The sequence below is a fragment of the Bombina bombina genome, chromosome 3, assembly GCF_027579735.1.
Source record: "Bombina bombina isolate aBomBom1 chromosome 3, aBomBom1.pri, whole genome shotgun sequence".
NCBI lineage: Eukaryota > Metazoa > Chordata > Amphibia > Anura > Bombinatoridae > Bombina > Bombina bombina.
Genome location: NC_069501.1, coordinates 1,103,044,908 through 1,103,068,090, shown reverse-complemented (window position 1 = coordinate 1,103,068,090; position 23,183 = coordinate 1,103,044,908). Strand labels below are relative to the sequence as shown.

The 23,183-nt window shown below is 36.4% G+C and overlaps 1 protein-coding gene across 1 annotated transcript in view; it reads right to left on the bottom strand.

The window, feature by feature from the left end:
• LOC128654493 (probable tRNA methyltransferase 9B) overlaps window positions 1-23,183 on the bottom strand; it is a 67,820-nt gene extending 44,637 nt beyond the window's left edge. Inside the window, exons 1-2 of the mRNA XM_053708447.1 lie at window positions 22,198-23,183; window positions 16,359-16,532 (exon numbers count right to left, since the gene is read on the bottom strand). Coding sequence (XP_053564422.1) covers window positions 16,359-16,532; window positions 22,198-22,354 — 331 coding nt within the window. The 5' untranslated portion in view covers window positions 22,355-23,183. The remainder of the gene's footprint in view (window positions 1-16,358; window positions 16,533-22,197) is intronic.

Sequence of the window (23,183 nt, the reverse complement as noted above, 5' to 3'; positions counted from 1 at the left end):
AAAAAAGTTAAGAGTTTGGAGAAGGCCTTGATGCTTTCAATTAAGTCATACAAGGAGTGCCTCTTATTAATAAAATTGACATATATGGTCTTACCTCCATCTGGTTGTCTTGTCATTATTTATGGTTATAGTTAAGTATGAAAGGTAGTTGCCACACCCGCACGATATTGAACCTTTAAATCCCTTATGTAAGTGCAGGGCTCTAGATCAGCCTGGACCGTCTTAAGGGTTAAGGTTGCAGGGAGGAGGAGTGTGTGTGGAGCTAAGTGTTAGATTGCAACAATGTTGCAGATCTAAGGGATGGGTCTCTACTCACAGATAAGAAGGGGATTCTGGGAGTTTGAGGTCCTCTTTCTGTTCAGAAACATTAGGAATCTTCACCCACCCAGCCCTTTCCAGCGGCAATTAGCTAGTAGTAATTAAGAGGTAGTTCCCCTGGGGCCGGACAGGGTTAGTCAACCTATAGTCTTTGGGTAAGGCCAGGGCACTTAATAATTTTCAGCTCTCCCCAGTTCTGTCTTGGTGTTCGCCTGGATGGGTTGAGGGTCCAATAAGGTTTGAGCGTTGGTACACCCTAAAGGCGGGCGGTAGCATCCCAGATGGCAGATAGAAAGCGGGGAGGAGTGACGGCCATTGCAGGGGGCGTGACGTACCCAGGCGCGTGCTTGGGGAAAGCGCCTCCTGGGTTGCGGAGGGCCGAACAGCTCGAGTATTTAACCTTCTATCTGGTACCGCGTTGTAGCCGGGCTCCGCTTTGTTTCCGTTTGCCTGGGGGGCTGCTTCCCGCTTCATATGGGTTTAAATAGGGTTAGACATTGCCGCTCAACTGTTTAATTAAAGTTAAGAGTTATAGTCATTTACCGTTACTTAGGTAAATGAAAAAAGTTAAAAGTTTGGAGAAGGCCTTGATGCTTTAAATTAAGTCATACAAGGAGTGCCTCTTATTAATAAAATTGACCTATATGGTCTTACCTCCATTTGGTTGTCTTGTCATTATTTATGATTATAGTTAAGTATGAAAGGTAGTTGCCACACCCGCACGACATTGAACCTTTAAATCCCTTATGGAAAAAAGTACATCATTTGACACTGAGATCTTGGCAACAAATCACCCTATTTTAATCCTGTTTAGTGAACATGCTGAGGTTGATGTTTCTGTGAATCAGGGGGTCCAAACTTTTAAATTAATTTTATATTTTTCACTCTGATGGTTAATAATCATTCTTATAAATACTATAAGATCTTATTAATACTAATGTTAAGTCAAAATAAGGGCTAGATTATGAGTGGCGCACTAAAGGTTACGAGCAAGCGACAAGGGGTTTATTGCGGGTGTATTCACGCATCAGGTTTTACATGTTGAAAGTAAGATGTATTTATGTGTGTATATATGTATTTACAGACATACATACACATATAAACACATAAATATATATGTACACATATATGGACATATATATAAGTGCATTGGAGCCCTTTGCAGTTAAGTAGAGGAAAACATGTAAAAGCACAATATTCATATTTAATAAAGTGTTATACTGTGATTTCACTTTCCAATGTCTTGCACATAGCAGAATATGTTTTATGTATTTCTAAATAGATATTCATATATATATATATATATATATATATATATATATATATATATATATATATATATATATATATACACAAATATATAATCATGTACATAAATAGAACATATTCTTCTATATGATGAACATTGGAATGTGAAATATTCATATTTTAATGTCAGGTTAGCGCACTTGACAATATGCGATTGGGTTTGCGCGCATGTAGGGTGTTAGGTTTTTTCCCCTTTGTTTTGCTCCATTGACATCTATGGGGGAATATGTGAATTCACACACGATATTCTAGGGATATTCTATTCTTAGGCTTTTTGCACACATCAAGTTAGTACTTGTGTGAAAACTGTTTACTTTCAACTAGTAATACAAGAGTTACCTAATGCGCCCAAAAACCCCCCATTAATTCTAGCCGAGTTAACGCATGAGCGGAAGCTTTAAATAGCGCTTCACCTGTAATATGGCTCAAAATAATCGAATTTAAAATTGTTTTAGCTTGCCTTTCAGCACAGTGTACAGATGTACCAGTCTTATTATTGAAATAAGGGTTTCTTATTTAAATGAGTGGACTCACTAGCAGGTAAAAAGCAGATGTTATAGGTTTTAAAGGGCAGATAAAAGGTAAAAGAACCATCACATATTGCAATATTTCTTTTTGAAGTTTAAATAATTCTTAGGATAACCTTAAAGGGACACTGAACCCACATTTTTTTCTTTTGTTATTCAGATAGAGCATGGAATTTTAAGCAACTTTCTAATTTAGTCCTATTATCAAATTTTCTTTATTCTCTTGGTATCTTTATTTGAAATGCAAGAATGTAAATTTAGATGCCGGCCCATTTTTAGTGAACAACCTGGGTTGTCCTTGCTGATTGGTGGATAAATTCATCCACCAATAAAAAAGTGCTATCCAGAGTACTGAACCAAAAAAAAAAAGCTTAGATGCCTTCTTTTTCAAATAAAGATAGCAAGAGAACAAAGAAAATTTGATAATAGGAGTAAATTAGAAAGTTGCTTAAAAGTGCATGCTCTATCTGAATCACAAAAGAAAAAGATTTGGGTTCAGTGTCCCTTTAAGCATATCCCAGGTATTTTTCAATTCTCCTACAATCTTTCCTTACCACCTCTTGTGGAAGTTTAATCCATGAATCAACAATTTACTGTAAAATTACTCTTTGACCTACCACCATCCAGCTTGGGATCATGAACCCTTATTTTGGTGAAGCTCTGTTAGCTTTTGTAAATCCCTTAAAGCGATTGTAAAGTTGGAGCTGGATGCCAAATGGGACACACAACGATTGGATGAAGCCGGATTCTTCATCGATCAGCAAAATAAGAGTATGAGATAAAGGCGGAGGAACAGCGCAAACTTTACTATTACTAAATGGTAATTATTTTACAAATGAAGCATTTTTAAACATTTTAATGGATGAAAGTGCCCCTGTTTTTAACAATATTTTTTTATACTGGGCAGTAAATTGATAAACTTTACAATCACTTTAAGGTACTTGAAAGTTCCTGTTCTATCACCTCTCTTCCCACACGAGCGATAAGATTTTTTTTCCCATTTTGCTATGTCCATTGAAGTCTATGGGGAGAAGAAGTTAGCAAGGTCGCGATATCCATAGTCCTCAAGTTAGCGCTCATTGGCTTTTGCTTGCACGCAAACTTTTTCTTTTTTTTTTAAATTTATATTCTTTTATTGAGGTTATTCAAAAGATACATCAAACAGAGATTCTCATGTTACAGGTATAACAATCCTATATAAACAGGGAGATAAATTCACCTTGACATTGTACATTGAAAGTCATGAGTGATACAGTAAGTAATATGGCGTGGACTTCTGAAACATCCTTTTCATATATAAACTATCTTATTGAGGTGACTACTAAGCTGGCCACTTGTGGGCCTTGTGGTTGTGTAAATAAAAAAACATAAGGTAGTCACAGATGGGCCACTCTTGGGCCTTATAGTATTCATAAGATGAGTACATTTCTAGCTGAGTAATAGCATAATGTAGAATAACATAAAATAGTTATAACAAAGATTATACATATATTAGTGTAACTTCTGAACATTTAGTTAGCTTAAGAGAACTAGATACGCCATATCTGTCTTCTAATGAATATTACAAAAGGAGCACAAGTTTAAGAGATATGACAATAGTTTTCTGTATAAGGATAAGGTAGTCGGCTATCATATTTGTGGAACAATACTCACACTTTCTATGTGTTAATTCTGTAGTAGACATCTATTTAGAAGTAGTACACATAGAAAAAACAAAAAAACCTTGCTTGTATTAGACATTATGGGAGTTTAACATCAATATGATACTAAGAACAGCAAAACCTGAGTCAATAGAAGTGTTCTGCATATTATAATGCGTATAATGATAAGTGCTATAAACTATTAGAGGTTGTAAACTATAAGATTTGTGCTGAAACATATTGTGGTACCTATGTTTAAGTATTCTTCTTTTGCTATAGTGGCACCCCAAGCTATAGACTACCCTAAACAAACAATCCAATATTTTCAGTTTTGTAATTTCTTAAACCAGTACACAAACATATGGTGCATTTCTCAGTTTACTCTTAGAAGCATCAGGATTAGGGCAACCTTAAACATAAATGTTTCCTTTCATATGGCAAAAGTACAGCAACAATTAGCAGGTAACTGTGAGGTCTTCTTATAGATTTTGTTATAATATGTATTGTAACCTGTATGGTAATATACAGTAAGAGATTAAACTTAAAGTAGGACACCCCTGCTGAATTCAGTCCCTCTGTTAATGTTCTCTACTTCAGATTGTGTTGATAGCAGTTTTCAAGTGTAAATGCTAATGTATGTTGTTAAGGTAGCAACCATTGGCCTAGATTTGGAGTTTGGCGTTAGCCGTGAAAACCAGCGTTAGAGGCTCCTAACGCTGGTTTAGGCTACCTCCGGTATTTGGAGTCACTAAAAAAGGGTCTAACGCTCACTTTTCAGCCGCGACTTTTCCATACCGCAGATCCCCTTACGTCAATTGCGTATCCTATCTTTTCAATGGGATCTTTCTAACTCCGGTATTTAGAGTCGTGTCTGAAGTGAGCGTTAGAACTCTAACGACAAAACTCCAGCCGCAGGAAAAAAAGTCAGTAGTTAAGAGCTTTCTGGGCTAACGCCGGTTTATAAAGCTCTTAACTACTGTACTCTAAAGTACACTAACACCCATAAACTACCTATGTACCCCTAAACCGAGGTCCCCCCACATCGCCGCAACTCGATTAAATTTTTTTAACCCCTAATCTGCCGACCGCCAACTACGTTATCCTTATGTACCCCTAATCTGCTGCCCCTAACACCGCCGACCCCATATTATATTTATTAACCCCTAATCTGCCCCCCACAACGTCGCCGCCAGCTACCTACACTTATTAACCCCTAATCTGCCGACCGCAAAGCGCCGCCACCTACGTTATCCTTATGTACCCCTAATCTGCTGCCCCTAACACCGCCGACCCCTATATTATATTTATTAACCCCTAATCTGCCCCCTCAACGTCGCCTCCACTTATTAACCCCTAATCTGCCGAGCGGACCGCACCGCTAATATAATAAAGTTATTAACCCCTAATCCGCCTCACTAACCCTATAATAAATAGTATTAACCCCTAATCTGCCCTCCCTAACATCGCCGACACCTAACTTCAATTATTAACCCCTAATCTGCCGACCGGAGCTCACCGCTATTCTAATAAATGTATTAACCCCTAAAGCTAAGTCTAACCCTAACACTAACACCCCCCCTAAATTAAATATAATTTTAATCTAACGAAATTAATTAACTCTTATTAAATAAATTATTCCTATTTAAAGCTAAATACTTACCTGTAAAATAAATCCTAATATAGCTACAATATAAATTATAATTACATTGTAGCTATTTTAGGATTAATATTTATTTTACAGGCAACTTTGTAATTATTTTAACCATAGCTATTAAATAGTAAAGAACTATTTAATAGTTACCTAGTTAAAATAATTACAAAATTACCTGTAAAATAAATCCTAACCTAAGTTACAATTAAACCTAACACTATACTATCATTAAATTAATTAAATAAAATACCTACAATTAAACCTAACACTACACTATCAATTCATTAATTAAATACAATATCTACAAATAACTACAATGAAATAAACTAACTAAAGTACAAAAAATAAAAAAGAACTAAGTTACAAAAAATAAAAAAATATCTACAAACATAAGAAAAATATTACAACAATTTTAAACTAATTACACCTACTCTAAGCCCCCTAATAAAACAAAAAAGCCCCCCAAAATAAAAAATGCCCTACCCTATTCTAAATTACTAAAGTTAAAAGCTCTTTTACCTTACCAGCCCTGAACAGGGCCCTTTGCGGGGGCATGCCCCAAGAAGTTCAGCTCTTTTGCCTGTAAAAAAAACATACAATACCCCCCACCACATTACAACCCACCACCCACATACCCCTAATCTAACCCAAACCCCCCTTAAATAAACCTAACACTAAGCCCCTGAAGATCTTCCTACCTTATCTTCACCATACCAGGTTCACCGATCCGTCCTGAAGAGCTCCTCCGATGTCCTGATCCAAGCCCAAGCGGGGGGCTGAAGATGTCCATGATCCGGTAGAAGTCTTCATCCAAGCGGGGCAGAAGAGGTCTTCCATCCGATTGAAGTCTTCATCCAAGCGGGGCAGAAGAGGTCTTCCATCCGATTGAAGTCTTCATCCAGACGGCATCTTCTATCGACATCCATCTGGAGCGGAGCGGCAGCATCCTGAAGACCTCCGACGCGGAACATCCATCCTGGCCGACGACTGAACGACGAATGACGGTTCCTTTAAATGACGTCATCCAAGATGGCGTCCCTCGAATTCCGATTGGCTGATAGAATCCTATCAGCCAATCGGAATTAAGGTAGGAAAAATCTGATTGGCTGATTGAATCAGCCAATCAGATTTAGCTCGCATTCTATTGGCTGATCGGAACAGCCAATAGAATGCGAGCTCAATCTGATTGGCTGATTGGATCAGCCAATCGGATTGAACTTGATTCCGATTGGCTGATTCCATCAGCCAATCAGAATATTCCTACCTTAATTCCGATTGGCTGATAGAATCCTATCAGCCAATCGGAATTTGAGGGACGCCATCTTGGATGACGTCATTTAAAGGAACCGTCATTCGTCGTTCAGTCGTCGGCCAGGATGGATGTTCCGTGTCGGAGGTCTTCAGGATGCTGCAACTCCGCTCAAGATGGATGTCGATAGAAGATGCCGCCTGGATGAAGACTTCAATCGGATGGAAGACCTCTTCTGCCCCGCTTGGATGAAGACTTCAATCGGATGGAAGACCTCTTCTGCCCCGCTTGGATGAAGACTTCTACCGGATCATGGACATCTTCAGCCCCCCGCTTGGGCTTGGATCAGGACATCGGAGGAGCTCTTCAGGACGGATCGGTGAACCTGGTATGGTGAAGATAAGGTAGGAAGATCTTCAGGGGCTTAGTGTTAGGTTTATTTAAGGGGGGTTTGGGTTAGATTAGGGGTATGTGGGTGGTGGGTTGTAATTTTGGGGGGGGGTATTGTATGTTTTTTTTAGAGGCAAAAGAGCTGAACTTCTTGGGGCATGCCCCGCAAAGGGCCCTGTTCAGGGCTGGTAAGGTAAAAGAGCTTTTAACTTTAGTAATTTAGAATAGGGTAGGGCATTTTTTATTTTGGGGGGCTTTGTTGTTTTATTAGGGGGCTTAGAGTAGGTGTAATTAGTTTAAAATTGTTGTAATATTTTTCTTATGTTTGTAGATATTTTTTTATTTTTTGTAACTTAGTTCTTTTTTATTTTTTGTACTTTAGTTAGTTTATTTCATTGTAGTTATTTGTAAATATTGTATTTAATTAATGTATTGATAGTGTAGTGTTAGGTTTTATTGTAGGTAATTGTAGGTATTTTATTTAATTAATTTAATGATAGTATAGTGTTAGGTTTAATTGTAACTTAGGTTAGGATTTATTTTACAGGTAATTTTGTAATTATTTTAACTAGGTAACTATTAAATAGTTCTTAACTATTTAATAGCTATTGTACCTGGTTAAAATAATTACAAAGTTGCCTGTAAAATAAATATTAATCCTAAAATAGCTACAATGTAATTATAATTATATTAAATTATAATTTATATTGTAGCTATATTAGGATTTATTTTACAGGTAAGTATTTAGCTTTAAATAGGAATAATTTATTTAATAAGAGTTAATTAATTTCGTTAGATTAAAATTATATTTAATTTAGGGGGGTGTTAGTGTTAGGGTTAGACTTAGCTTTAGGGGTTAATACATTTATTAGAATAGCGGTGAGCTCCGGTCGGCAGATTAGGGGTTAATAATTGAAGTTAGGTGTCGGCGATGTTAGGGAGGGCAGATTAGGGGTTAATACTATTTATTATAGGGTTAGTGAGGCGGATTAGGGGTTAATAACTTTATTATAGTAGCGCTCATGTCCGCTCGGCAGATTAGGGGTTAATAAGTGTAGGCAGGTGGAGGCGACGTTGTAGGGGGCAGATTAGGGGTTAATAAATATAATATAGGGGTCGGCGATGTTAGGGCAGCAGATTAGGGGTACATAGGGATAATGTAAGTAGCGGCGGTTTACGGAGCGGCAGATTAGGGGTTAATAATAATATGCAGGGGTCAGCGATAGCGGGGGCGGCAGATTAGGGGTTAATAAATGTAAGGTTAGGGGTGTTTAGTCTCGGGGTACATGTTAGAGTGTTAGGAGCTGAACGCGGCTTTTTTGCAGGTGTTAGGTTTTTTTTCAGCTCAAACAGCCCCATTGTTTTCTATGGGGGAATCGTGCACGAGCACGTTTTTGAGGCTGGCCGCTTGCGTAAGCAACTCTGGTATCGAGAGTTGAAGTTGCGTTAAAAATGCTCTACGCTCCTTTTTTTGGAGCCTAACGCAGCCTTTATGTGGACTCTCAATACCAGAGTTATTTTTATGGTGCGGCCAGAAAAAAGCCGGCGTTAGCTACGCGGGTCCTTACCGACAAAACTCTAAATCTAGGCCATTGTTTTTAATGTCTAATGCTATTGCTATATGTACATTTAGATTTTCAACACCAGAAACCTTGTAAATATTGCTTTCAGTCTACCATAGGCACTAACACATCAAGAGCCGCACACAGTATGAATGCTAAACTTAGCAAATTTATTGCTTAAGAAAAAAGTTCAAACACAGAGACAAGGTGTCTGACGCGTTTCCCGTCCTCTAGTGGCGCTTCATCAGAGATAGGTATTACCTATCTGCATTTTAAAAGGTTATATTTAACAATAAACAATATTAAAAAAATAAATGGGATAGTAGCTAAACTACCCTCAAGCAGTCCAAGGATCCAGGTCCACAGTAAACCATCAGGTAGGCGCCATTTCCAAGCCTGAATGGGGTATGTTAAGGGATACAAGAATTTACCCTATGCCAGCTTTAAACTGAGATGGAGAGGGTGTAATTATATGCATCCGTGTATGGGTTCGTCTCACATACTTGAAATAGACCTCATGTGTCTTTAAACTAAGACGGACCCTGAGATACTGTGTAGTATCAAGCGATCTGTTGGGGCACCATTCATCTTCCAATCTGCAGGAATTAAATAAAGCTCCACAAAGCTGTCACATTTGAAGAGCTGGATGGAATGCATAACGCTGGAGTTGTTATCAGCGACTGAGGGATCATGTGGAGCTGCCGGAGTCTCTGGCGCATAAAACAAAACCACATGAGGCCAATTGTGGTACTCGGCTATTTCTAGATGACAATCCTCCTGTGTACCAAGGTCCTCAGTCTCCTGCCGGGGTTGGCCTCATCCTCTCCAGCAGGGACCAAGGCAATGGGCACAGGCCTCTCGCATCTGTCGAGTAGTGTACATACTGAATCCTCAATCCGCTCAAGATTGAGTTGTTGCAAGTCCCCTCTCCAATCCATGGAATCTGTAGTTATTTCTGCCTTAGGTTCCTGTTCCTCGGTCTCCAAATGCATGTGCCTAACTAGATACTTAAGGCTGTCAATAGTTGCACATCTTTAACTCCAATTCTATTAGCAAATTGTGTACAGATATAATAGCTTCCTTCATGTTCAGAGGTATAGATATTATCGAAAATGTAGTAGCGCCTGTATGGTTGCAGTATGATGTTAACTGACTTTACCCAGGCGACCGGGGGGACAATATTTATATATTTTCATAAAGCATCTGCTGCTGAAGCTTGTTCATGGTGGATATGATAGCGATGTCATTTATTTCCTTGAGTAATCGGCGGATTATTTAGATGTCTCTAGGATTTTCTAATTATCCATGCTATCATGGCCGCCGCATGGACACGCCCCTGCCCGCAAACATTTTACTTGGAGCAATTAATCATAAAAATAAATATACAAAAATGTGTTATTTACAATATATATAAAATTAAAATGCTTTGCGATTATATCCCAATATTAAGAGTCCTAAAAATCCAGTAGTGAGTTGCCTGGATATTCTTCAAATTTTCAGGTCACTATTTAAAGTGACAAGAAGGAGAAGCACATAGACCAGTAATGTCACAGTGATCTGATGATATAGGAAAGCCATGGACTTCTGTATTGCCTTTCACTCAATATTAGTAAGATCCTTCCATGGAGAAGAACCCTGGTTTCAAATCCTTTAAAATATTAAAATCTTTATAAACCCCTTAATGACTGTCTAGACGAAGAGAGAAGCGCTCTACCAGGAATGAACAACAGCTCATCAGCTAGTTCTATTTAAAGCTAGTTGATTTACCGCCGAGGAGTAGCCTCTTTTAGACCAGTGTGCTTTTCACAGAGGCAAACTTAAGAGTGCAGGTCTTGCCAACAGCAGAGAGACAGTACTATTTCTGCATACCTCGGGCAGTTGGCGAGACCCTTGCTGTTACTGCTCTGGAAGCATCTTGCAACAGGAAACATACAGGGTGCATTGCTGTCATTAAGGGGTTAAAACAACATATTTACAATACAAGAAACTTTATAGACAATGACCCCCATGTACAAAGCAGGGAGCGGACAAGCTTCTCAGCTCATGAAGTTGTCCGCTCGTCTTTGCTACATACAGGCACTGGACGAACAGGATCTGCTGCCCATATGTATCATTACACGCTCAAGTGAGAGAAGGGACTGCCAATCACTGAGAGTGAGCGAGCTCTAAGTAATTTCCCCTCGCAAAATCAGAGGTGGCGTAGAGTGTAAGAAGCAGTGGTCTAATGTTCACTGCTTCTTACATTGCGGGAAGCAGGCTCACATGTGCGAACCTGCCCTGCAGGGGCTCTAGAGCAGCTTCTGCAGCTTAGCACATGGAGCCCAATGAGCATCTTTATATAAAAGATTGTTTCAATTCCATGTCACAATGGATGTAAAATAATCTTACTACAAGTTACTTTGTTTTTCACTGGGAACCTTGGAAACCACACACAGTAAGGGAATGTTACTGAAACAAAATGTTAGCAGGTATGACCATGTCCTAATTATGAGAATCATTGCATCATGACATCTAAATACCCCATCAAGTGGTCAATATACACAATTCAAAAAGAAATATTTTGTATATTGACCACTAGATTGCGCTTAAGATATTTGAAAAGGAGTTAAATGGTTAAAATTTATACCTGTGTCCAGGTAGCTCCTCCCAGTAATGAGATATATATATATATATATAAAATATAAGTCGGTGGTCATTGTATTATTGCATGCTACATGATTAAGGTAATTTGACCGAAACTTTGTGGTATTTTTCTTTTAAGGCTATGCTGCAATGAACTACTTTGCATTGTTTAGACAAAAAGGTGCTGCCGTTTCTCTGTTGGACTTTCATTTTAGAGTGTGGGCAAGGGCAGAGCCCTACAGCGTGCACCTACTGCAGGGGATACAGTGCTGTACATTTTTTATTTGATTTAAAGAATCAGATAAACCAGAACAGCTGAGAAGAAGAACAGGTTCATCCTGTTTAATTCCTTGAAGCTGAAATAAACATGATTTGTTAAGGAAATGAAAAATAAATAAAACAATAATAAAGGGTTTAGGATAATGGATGATTGACTGGGAAACATATTTGTCGGTGTCTCAGATTATTCCGCCACAAAATTAGAATAATCACAATTACACGCTAGCATCCGTCATTATCCATTTAACACATCTAGCAATAGTGGTAGGCAAAACTGGAAGAAAAGTAAGTTCAAGAGAGGAGTGGGACCTATGTATAAAGGATTCTTGCATATAAAAAAACATACTAGGAGTTCCAGATAATTTATATCCTAATTATTGACTGCATGGTACCACTTGCTGCTTGTAGCAGAAGGACCACATCTTGTATCAGTTTCATGTTTGTCTGATTCTATTAAAATGCCAGGGAATTTGCCAAAAAAAGCTCTTCCCATTCTATACGTGTAACCCAGCAGGATGGTTCTTCCCTGTTTTCTAAGGATAATGTTTTTTTGTTGGAAATAATAATGACCCTTGTGCAAATTTGAAACTTGTAATCACTGAAGGGCTCCATAACATGAAAATGCATAAAGATGGGTTGAAGGTAAAATGGGAGTCATTTAACAAATTCAAATAAAGGTTCTTAAGGATGTTTTGTTTTTAGACCAGAATTACTTTTTTTTTTTTATAGAATTGATTTTATTTTTCCTTTTTTTCTAAATTAGATATGGACAAATATACCAGGTTCTGTGTAGGAAAAGTTATTTTTCTTTTAGAACTCCAAAAAGAGAACTAACAGAACTTTTCGTGAAAACGGAATATCTAGGAAAACGCTTCCTACCTCTCCTAGTTAGATTAAAAAACAGCCATTTAATTATACAGAGGTTTGTGACAAAGGAATAGTAGGTTGTTTGCTTTTGGACTTAACTGTGTGAAGGCCAAGTCTAGTATATTTAGATCTTTCCCACTGTAATGAAAATTTTAGTATTACCTATAAGATGGTTTGTTAAATTCATAAGAGACAACTAAGGATTAACACAATTTGCTACTGTGTTTTCAGTGATCTTGAAGAGATCTAGAAGAAATTCTAGAATATTATTTGCATTATTATTAATAGTAATAATAATAATAATAATACATTACAATTTATTAAACCTAATGTATTATTACAGTTTCAGATGTCAGACAGTTGTTGTCAGGTAGTATTGGGTCTATGAATTCAATATTCACAGATTCTGCAATTCTGGGGTAGGAATCCATTTGGAGACATGTTATTCTGCAAGTCCTCTTGGTTAAGGAAAACTTGTCTGTGACATCAAAAATAACATAACTAAAGTTAGAAATGGATCTTTTGGGTCATGTTTTCATTTTTTAGTGGATAAGGCAAAATTGTCATGTTTATTTAAAGAAAGAGGCTGTATCTTACGTAGTGACTCCTTTAAGTCCTCCACTGATATATTTGAGATTTAAAAGCTTAAATAGCTAATGCATCAACAACTGCACCAGTTTGGTGTCAGGGTCAGGATACAGCTGTTTTTTTAACACTGATTTCTGCAAGGGCAGAAATCTTGGTGAGAGATTTAATTTAGAAGAGTAAATGCATTTCCATGTTGTTTGCACTTTCAATGCTTTTGTGTTTGGGTCTCCTGAATAAGCGGGTTAAAACCGTTTTTTATTCTATTGGCTCATTAAATTTACTTTAGTCGATTCTAGCATTTACTTAAGCAGATTTGCATAATCAACAAATGCAAGATAACAAGACAATACAATAGCATTTACTCTGAATTTCAAATGAGTAGTAGATTCTTTTCTAACACATTTTAAAGTTATGTATATTTCCACTCCCCCTGTACCATGTGAAAGCAATCAGCCAATCACAAATGCATATACGTATAGTCTGAGTTCTTGCACATGCTCAGTAGGAGCTGGTGACTCAAAAAAAAAGTATAAATATAAAAGACTGTGCACATTTTTTTAATGGAAGTAAATTGGAAAGTTGTTTAAAATTACATGCTCTATCTGAATCATGAAAATTTAATAAAGCCTGAGTGTCCCTTTAATGACTGCCTCTGCAAGAGGCTGTGAGTTACCCTGGGATAGGAAAGTCAAAGCAAGAGAAAGCACCAAAAACGTATACTAAAGCAGGCATGGACTGGAAAAGCCAATCACTGACATGTAGAATAGGCTTGGAATGCTGTTGTTCAGCTTGTTTGGTCCTAAATAAGGAATTAATGTAGTGGCTAGATTTGCTTTACTTATCCTAAAACTGAAACATAACAAAAATAATGTGAATGGCAAAAATAAGTAAAAATATATAATATTCTGAGATAGTCAAAAAGTTCTAATTAACAGCTTTGCTGAATAATTAATATATGAAAACTTGAATTATCTAAACAGAAGACAATTGCAGAGATTTATAAGCAGGGTTAAAGGGACATTTTCTTTCATGACCCATATAGATCATTAAGTTTATACAACTTTCCAATTTTCTTATAAAAATGTGCTTCATTCTCTAGGCATCCTTTGTTGAATGAGCACCAGTGCATTACTGGGAGGGAACTAGCTGAGTACATTGCGTCACCCAATGACAAGAAGCATATAAGTGCAGCTGCCAATTAACAGCCAGTTCCCAGTAGTGCATTGCTGCTCCTGAGCCTACCTAGGTATGCTTTTTAACAAAGAACAATAAGAGAATGAAGCAAATTAGATAATATATGTAAAATGAAATGCTTAAAATTGTATGCTCTATCGGAATCATGAAAGTTTAATTGTTCCTTTATTGTTCCTTGAATTGGCCAACAAAGTTGCAATAAAATGCTCTGTGGTAAACCTCATGAGGACAAAAATACTGACAATCACTCAAAGTAGAGCATGACAAAGTATAATAAATTCAGACGCAAACTTTTTTTTAGAAAAACCATGTATTCTGTGAGTTAAAAGGTTTGAGATAGCAAAGACCTACGGTGTAAAGAGGAGGAATCTGGCCTTGATTAAAATAAAAAAAAAAGTAAGTGAAACTATAAATTTCGCAAGTGTGGGTTGCTTTTCACAATAATCAGTGGAGCAACATCTATCTCCGTTCACCCCTCAGGGCATAGAACAAGCTCCACCGTGAAGTATATGAGCACAAACACACCTTCAAAATATTATAGAGCATCAAATTAAAAATGTAAAAACTTCCTTCTTGTGCTCCACTGCTCTGTGTGTGTGCGCACCTCCGTCACAGCCACACTCCCTCCCAGCAGCTGCTCACTGCGTATCCCAACATCCCGGTGGGCCAATCCGGCCATGGGTATGCCACATAACTGTTATGGTGCTACAGAGTCTATAGCAAACTGCCAGGAACCCATGGTGGCTCTGTTGCAATTACAAAAATATTGTTTAGATGAGGGGTACTAGAAGTATTTGTATATATCATTTAGTAATGCTCTGTCAGGATTGGACAGGAGAAGTTGTACACACGAATGGTCAGAGCCCCTGTACATCACTGCAAACGCATGAACTGATTTGTCAAAGCAACTCAGCTCCTCTCCCCTTTCCTGTGTTCAATTCACCCTTTTTTTTGGGCTCCAAAAACACGGAACGAAAAAACAAATCTTATGAAACTAACAAATATAACATTTTTGTTACCCATTTCGGTCCCTAGTTTTTGGTCCCACTCCCTAGTCTATCATTATGCAGACAAATGGACGAATGAACATGTCTAATATTTTTTTGACTAATAATGTTTTGCACACTTTACATCACTAAATGTCTTAAAATACATAAAATACTGATATAAAATGAATCAAGTGTAGTGCAGCATTAGAGAAAAGCAACATGAAAGCTAGACAGAGGGATTTAAAGGTACCTGCATATAAGTCTGTACATCAGGAGGTTATTTTGCAAGGAGGTAAATTAACCCCCCAAAAAAACTTATAAGATGATAAAGACCGCGACTTTGTTTCAATTTTATCCAAAGAATGCCTATGGATTGCCCTATCAGCTGCTGCGTGCCAGTTGCACGCGATTCACACCATTGCTATGCTAACACCTATACAGCTCTCTGAAACAGACTCTTTCTTATTACTCATAATCTTTTTCCATCTGATCTTTGGTTTTGCTTTCTTACCCTACCCAATGCTTCCTTATCTTGTTCTTCTTACTTAGGTCTGGAAGTTTTATCAACAATGCTAATAAAAGGGATTTTAAAATTACATTTTCTTCAGGGTCCATACAGTTCACTGTAAAATTGTTCCCTGAATGTGTTGACCTTGACTTGTTATACCAGCTGCAGTGTATAAAATGTATGAGAAATTGAACATTTATGCTTCTTTTTGCAAAAGAAATAGCTAGATTTGCTCTTTAAAACCACAGCCCATCAAAATAGGCTTGGCTTGCTGATAGATCTGATCTTGTTGTCTTATCATGCAAATGTTTCCCTTTCTTATCTCTGTCTCTGTACAATACTTAGAAAGAACAATTGAAAATAAACATTTTGGAGCTTTATCTCTTCCACCTCCCACTGTGAGTGTAATTTTGTCTGCTGCTGTGTTTACATAGTTTGTAAATAGCCTATACCTAGGTATAGAAACTTTCAGTATAGGTAGGGATACTACAGGCTAAAACAGTAAGTTCATATGGTAATATAAAGGCTAAGGATCTATTTGTAAACAATTTAATACACTCCAGAAGGTAAAATGGATCATTGGGAACAAATTAAATAGAGAAAGTGTTTGGGTAAACTGTCCCATTAATATGTATTGTATAACGATTGTTGTGGTTAACAATTTACCTGCTACAGAAAGTACAATATCAAAGCAACCTGTTCGATATGGTAGGCGAAGCCCATCACACACCATTACTTCAAAACCCTGATTTCGTGCAGCCACTGCCAAAGGAACGCAGCAATCACATCCAACTTTATATACCTCAGAGTTGATATTAAGATATTTGCCATTTCCACATCCTAGAAAGAAATAAAGACAAGGATATGATTCATAGCGAGAAAAGTTCTTGATATCAGTGTTTGCATAATTATATTTTCTTGCTTGGCATTATACAAATAGAGAATTGTAAATAAATTTGATAAAACTAGAAATAAAATTAGAATTACAGAAAGGCAGCTAATAAACAATACACTTGTCTAGTCTGTTTATTTCTGAACTAAAGCTAAACATTTATTCTTCACTTTATACATAATCAAAAGGTGTTTTATGTTGAACAATTTAAAACTACTTTAAAGCTTGCTGTGAATGATACATAATGTTGAGACTATTGTGTGTATACAGTATATGTGGCTAGAATATAAAATCATTATAGTAGTGCAGATAGGGTTTAAAAGAACATTGTACTTATCTCCCCTTTAATGTAATCAGAAAGGTCAATTTTACATGCTGGAGTGTATTTTATAGTCTGCAAACATATACTTTACCTTTATTTGTTACTTGAAAATACTACTTTTGCCCATTGTATCCCCACCCACACTGAAAAATGAGTAACAAATGTTTTCTCTGTAGAAAAAAAAAAAAAAAAAAAAGTAAATAGGAGACAACCACACTGATTAATCTTTCAGTGGGGATATGAGAGATAAATTGTGTATGTGGCATAGCTGCTTGTGTTTATTCGACCCTCCGGCCATAATTAACATTTTAATACCCAACAAATACTTGCAGGATTAAACCCATTGTTATGGGCATGTCCTATGTGATGGTTTTAATTAATTTTTGTTTTAACCATTTCAAATAAAGAAATAAACCTGAAGGAAACATTCCCCATACATTTATTACTCTGCAGTAGGTATAATAGGCCATTTGGAACAGATTAAGGGGAAACAAATTTTATAGTACAGTGTCCCTTTAAGCTTGCTGATCTGTTCAATATTAAACCCTGTTTGTACCTCTTGCTGACATACATATTGTAGTTAGATATGGGTAACAATAATCGCTTAATACTTATTTTTCCCATAATCAAATGCATGGACCCAAACAGTTTTAATATTACAGCATTAGTGGCTGAAAGGCAAGATAGTGTATGGCATATTACCATTATTGGAATGAGATTACAGAACTTTTTATTAGTTATTTCACAGTAATGTCACTTCTGTAGCCTAAATGTAATGACATTTCCTCATACGCCACTAACAGGGGAGCGATTGATTATTATATAGTGGCTCCATCAATAAAGCTTATAGCAAAGGGTCTCATAGCTGTCTTGTGCAGTATTTTAAACTTCATAATTTTGTTTATGGTTCAGTTTTATTTTATTACTAAATGTAACTTTTAGGGTCTATTTATTATAGTGCGGACGGACATGATACGATGTAGCGTATCATGTCCGCCGCACATCGATAAATGATCATTGCACCAGCAGTTCTTGTGAACTGCTGGTGCAATGCTGCCCCCTGCAGATTCACGGCCAATCGGCCACTAACAGGGGGTGTCAATCAACCCGATCGTATTTGGTCGGGTTGATTTCTGTCCGCTGCTTCATAACTTCTGTTTCCGGCAAGCCTGAAGGCTCACCGGAAACATTGAGCATCAAGCTCCGTACAGAGCTTGATAAATTGACCCCTTATTCTCTACATATGCAATTCTATTTAATAAGCTAGGTGAGAAGTCAGCGCTCTTACACGTGCTTTTTTCTTTTGTGTTTATCTTGAATATAATTGCTATTTAGCACCACCACCACCATTTGAATATGTAAATGTTGATAAAATTGGCTTTATGGTAAGACTGGACCATTAATATTATTGCATTCCAAATAGCAAATCTCTACATGGGCCATGAATAGGTTTAAATAAATTAATCATATCACACCACAAACAGATTGGCTTTCCTCTCCTCTTAGGGCTGTGAAGTTACCACCATGCGATACCTGTGCCAGTTATAATGATATAAGTGTGAGTGTGTGTGTGAGTATGAGTGTGTGTGTGAGTATGTGAGTGTGTAAGTGCATGTGTGTGTGAGGGGGATTACTGTTGTTTAGGTTGCTTGTTAGTGCGGCGTGATTGCTGCTATGTTTGCACCTGTGCTCAGGATGGGGTTTTTGCTTCTGGTATAAAAGTGTGTATGTGTGAGAGTTTTTGTAGTCTTTGCCGAGTGGTAAGGAGCTGTCTGTAGGGTCAGTGTATACGCATCATTTTGTGTAATTTGTCTTAGCAATAAACTGTGTACAGTTAGAACTAGTTCAGGGGTTGTAGGAGTGTGTAGTGTTATTCGTAAGGAAGGAGCTAAACGGAGAGAATTGTGCATCAATACAAAATCATATTAGAGGAGGTCAAAAGTACATCCAGGGATCAGACAGAAACATTTGGCCATTCCTATGACTGTATTATATATATCAGGGAGATTATCTAAAAAGTAGCACTATAAAGATCCTTATCATGGCACTTTTTATATTGACAGCTGTGGTATCTCGCTAAGAGGCTTACTCTACATTTCTGTATGTGAAGGAGAGTCACGTACAATACAGTATAATTCTTAGGAAAATTAACACTCATTGCAAATCAAACAACATGCACTTATTCATATTATGTGATCAAATTCTAAGTACACAGCAAGAAACTGTATTTACAGTTTTGAAATTATACTGTACATGAAATTATTTTAAATACAAAAGTGAAACTCCTTTTACAACAGAAAATAAAGCATGTTTTTTTATTTTGTACGTTTTTAAATGAGTCCCTCGGTCTTGGTGAGTGGGCTCACCAGGGACATTTCTTTAGCATGTCTGGATGCCCTAATATTCTTAAGGCATTTTATGCCTTCATTTCTCTTTGTTTTTCTCAGCAAATGTTAACTGGCAAGTTCATCTCAATATATGCTCTGTTTTTATTGTCATGATAAAGAAAGACATGTATGCAAAACTAGAAGGGGATACAAATTAAAAGGCTCCATTTATAAAGCTGTGGAAATAGCTTCAGAGCTAGAGTGTTTCAGCCTTGTGCGAGTGGGCCTGAAAAGCTTATTTTAAATTTACTTCAGTTATATAGCTTGCTTCGTTCTCTTGCTATCCTTCAGTGGAAAGAATACCTAGGTAGGCTCAGGGGAAACAATGCATTACTGGGAGCTAGCTGATGATTGGTGGCTAAACATATATGCCTCTTATCATTGGTTCACCCTATGAGGCCCATTTATCAAGCTCCGAATGGAGCTTGTGGGCACGTGTTTCTGGCGAGTCTTCCTAAGGCATAAAGTGCTCACAGCACTAGGAGTCTTATTTAAACAGAAATTTACCAATCAGAAGGAAGTTCAATCCCTAAATACACAGGTATAATCTTAATTAGCAATTATGACAATGACAGTTTGAAACAGAGCTATTAAATGTCATATTCCTAGTTTCAAAACATTATCTAAGCTCACATAAAATCTAGTTTAAAAATTAAACAATATACCTAGTATCTTATATGTAATACATTATGCGTCATATACAGCAAACATTGTTACCTGTAACAAACATCCATAAAAAACCTGCATCTCAACCTGCAGTGAAAACTGCTTGAATATACCTGCACAATTTGGAGAAAAAGTATCTAACTGTACCCAATATAAATCTCTTAAAATGTCCTTGCCAAATAAGGGAAGAAAAAAAAAAGTATCTATCTAAGCTATGAGGATCTTGATACAAGATGACTCTATGATCCAATATTTACATTTGTGCTGGAATGACTAATGTAAGACCAAACCACATTAGTGACGTATAGGCCATAGTGTCACGCATAAGGGTACGGTCCAGACCAATCGTGTCTCACTCAGAATTAAGGGTGCGAACTATCGGTCTAGATGTACTCAATAGGATTAAGATGTGCATAATCATAAATGTTGTATATTAAGAATTACGATGGATTATGATGCGGAAAAATTCCAAACTAAAATTACGCTGACACATCTTAAAAAGATAACAATTCACTATGTATATGCCTATGTATATTATAAAGAGAGTCTAACGATGGTAATCGTATCACATGTAACGGTATGTCCGGGAGGACCAATGTTGTCTGTCTTGAACTATATCTGATCTATAAAATGATCTATATATATCAAAATGGGGATATAATTATATTACCGATCAAATAATAATACTATGTGTGATCATTATTTGATTAAATCCAATCTGGTGAAATAAAACTAATAAATTAAAAAGTGTAACATAGTGCATATTAGCTTAATGAAAAATATGTTGAGAAACTAATAAAAAAATATATATAGTATATAAGTGGTGTATTAAAATGATGGTCCCTCAACCAATTAATTTGTATTCAATCCTAATTTAAAAATATGAAAGTGAATCGATATAGGCCACATAATCTCTCTATAAGAGCGATAATTACTAACAAGAATATAATGAAAAAAAGTGCATAGTATTATAAAACATTTATATATATATATATATATATATATATATATATATATATATATATATATATATATATATATAGTGATATTGTATAAAAAAAATGTGTAGTGCTATATACTAAAAAGAACCAGACTATAATAAAGTGCTGTGCTAAAAAAAATATTAGAAGGCACCAGTATCCATTACTTCATTGAGTCCATGTGCGTGCTATGTACTGTAGGCCACAAATACAGGAAATACAGTACACAACATATGTGGAGTCACGAGTAATTATTTGAGACAAACGGAATGTCTCTCCTGTACTGTGTGATTTAATAAATGTCGTTCCATCAGTTATATATTCACACATATGGCAATGGCTATGTTTGCATTTTTAGATACCGGTCTTATCAGAATAAAGACTAATTCCTTCCCATATTTTGTCACATATTAACTACTGCAATAAACTTCTAAATGACCTTCCCAAACACTGCCTCCCCCCCTCCCCTGCTTGTTTGAGCGTCGGGTTTATCGCTCGGATTACAAGTTGAAAGTAAACGTGATCGCTTTTGCGCAATTTATATTGCAACTTTAAAACTTTATATATATGTGTGTGTGTGTGTGTGTGTGTGTGTGTATATATATTTATTTTTATATATATGTGTTTATATATGTATTTACAGACAACACAAATACATATGTAGACATATATATAAGTGCATATAGTAGATGAATACATGAAAAAGCATATTTATATAGATATATCTATATACTGGTATATACATACACACACACACTGTGTATATATTTACATAGAAATGTATATTTATGAATAAATAGAACATATTCTGCTATGTGAAGTAAATTGGAATGTGAAATATTCATATTTTCATTTCGAATTAGCGCACTTGAGAATATGTGATAGGGTTTGTGTGAAAGTAGGGTGTTTTTTCCAAATTTTTTTGCTCCATTTACTTCTGTTAGGGACTTTTTGCATGCATTGGATTAGTGCTTGTGCAAAAACTGTTTATTTTTAACTTGTAATACGAGTGCTACCCGACACGTGCAAAAAGCTTACTTCTAGCTAAGTTAGCACATGAGCGGGAGTATGAAATACCGCTCCACTTGTAATCTGGCCCTTATTCTCTAGAGAGGAAAATTCATGTTTCTAGGAAAAAATGACAGAAGCTTAAATGTAAACTTCCCTTGTTCATTTGATTTCTATATAAAATACTTTCACATTATCAATTCAAACAATATAGACTAATGATACCATTATATACACATAGGAGAGTTACCTATGTCTGCAATTAGACTTCCAGTTTCCTGGGCTAAGAGGAACTCCTGCACCCTTGGCCAGGCTTTGTATCGTTTATCATTGAAGTAAGGAGCAATCCTCTCATATACTTTATGAACATGTTCTTTTTCCAGTCTGCTTGCCTCTTTCTCTGCCATCCTATGGCGACAAGCGGATAATGCGACCTGAGGAATAAAATATCATTTACGTATGAAAAATGCAAAACACAGAATATACACAGCTCATTATTATTTACATATAAACCTTAACAAAACCCTTTGCAATTAATGTAAATAAAACATGGTCTCCCAGGAGACAAATGAATACAAGTTAACATCTGGCTTCTAAATGTTTGTATTATTCTGCAAATATATAAATGTTAGTATGTATGTATATTTATTTTTTTACTTTGTTTTAATTCCTTCATTTACTGATACAGTCCTCGATCTCAATCTATCGGGAGCTGAGTTATTGGCTCCTTTTTGACCAAAACGGATATTTTTCAATTCAGCTCAATCACAATAGTACACTTTTGTCTGATTCTTTCCCCTGCAAATGGGTTTTTGGACCTTTGGGAGGGAAGTTATATTTTCTCTATAGAGCCAAAAAGTACTCGGTGATCACAATACACATTTGGGTCACTGTTGAACAGCTTTTTTTGGCTTATCGAATTCGGCACCTCAAGGCACTTGATAGTCTAATTTTTTAGCACATATGTTAAACACACTGAAATGGCCACTGGAGATATTCTAGAGGTTTGTTAACATATGGTATTGATTCATTAAACCTCCATTCACTCCTATTGGAGAAGCTGCATTCATTTACATACATTACTATATATATATATATATATATATATATATATATATATATAAAAATACACACACACACTACGTGGTGATATCATGTACAGCTAAAAGGGATCTGCAGGAAAACTCACTTCAGGACACAAACATCTACAAATGACGTGATGTCATATCTCCTTTT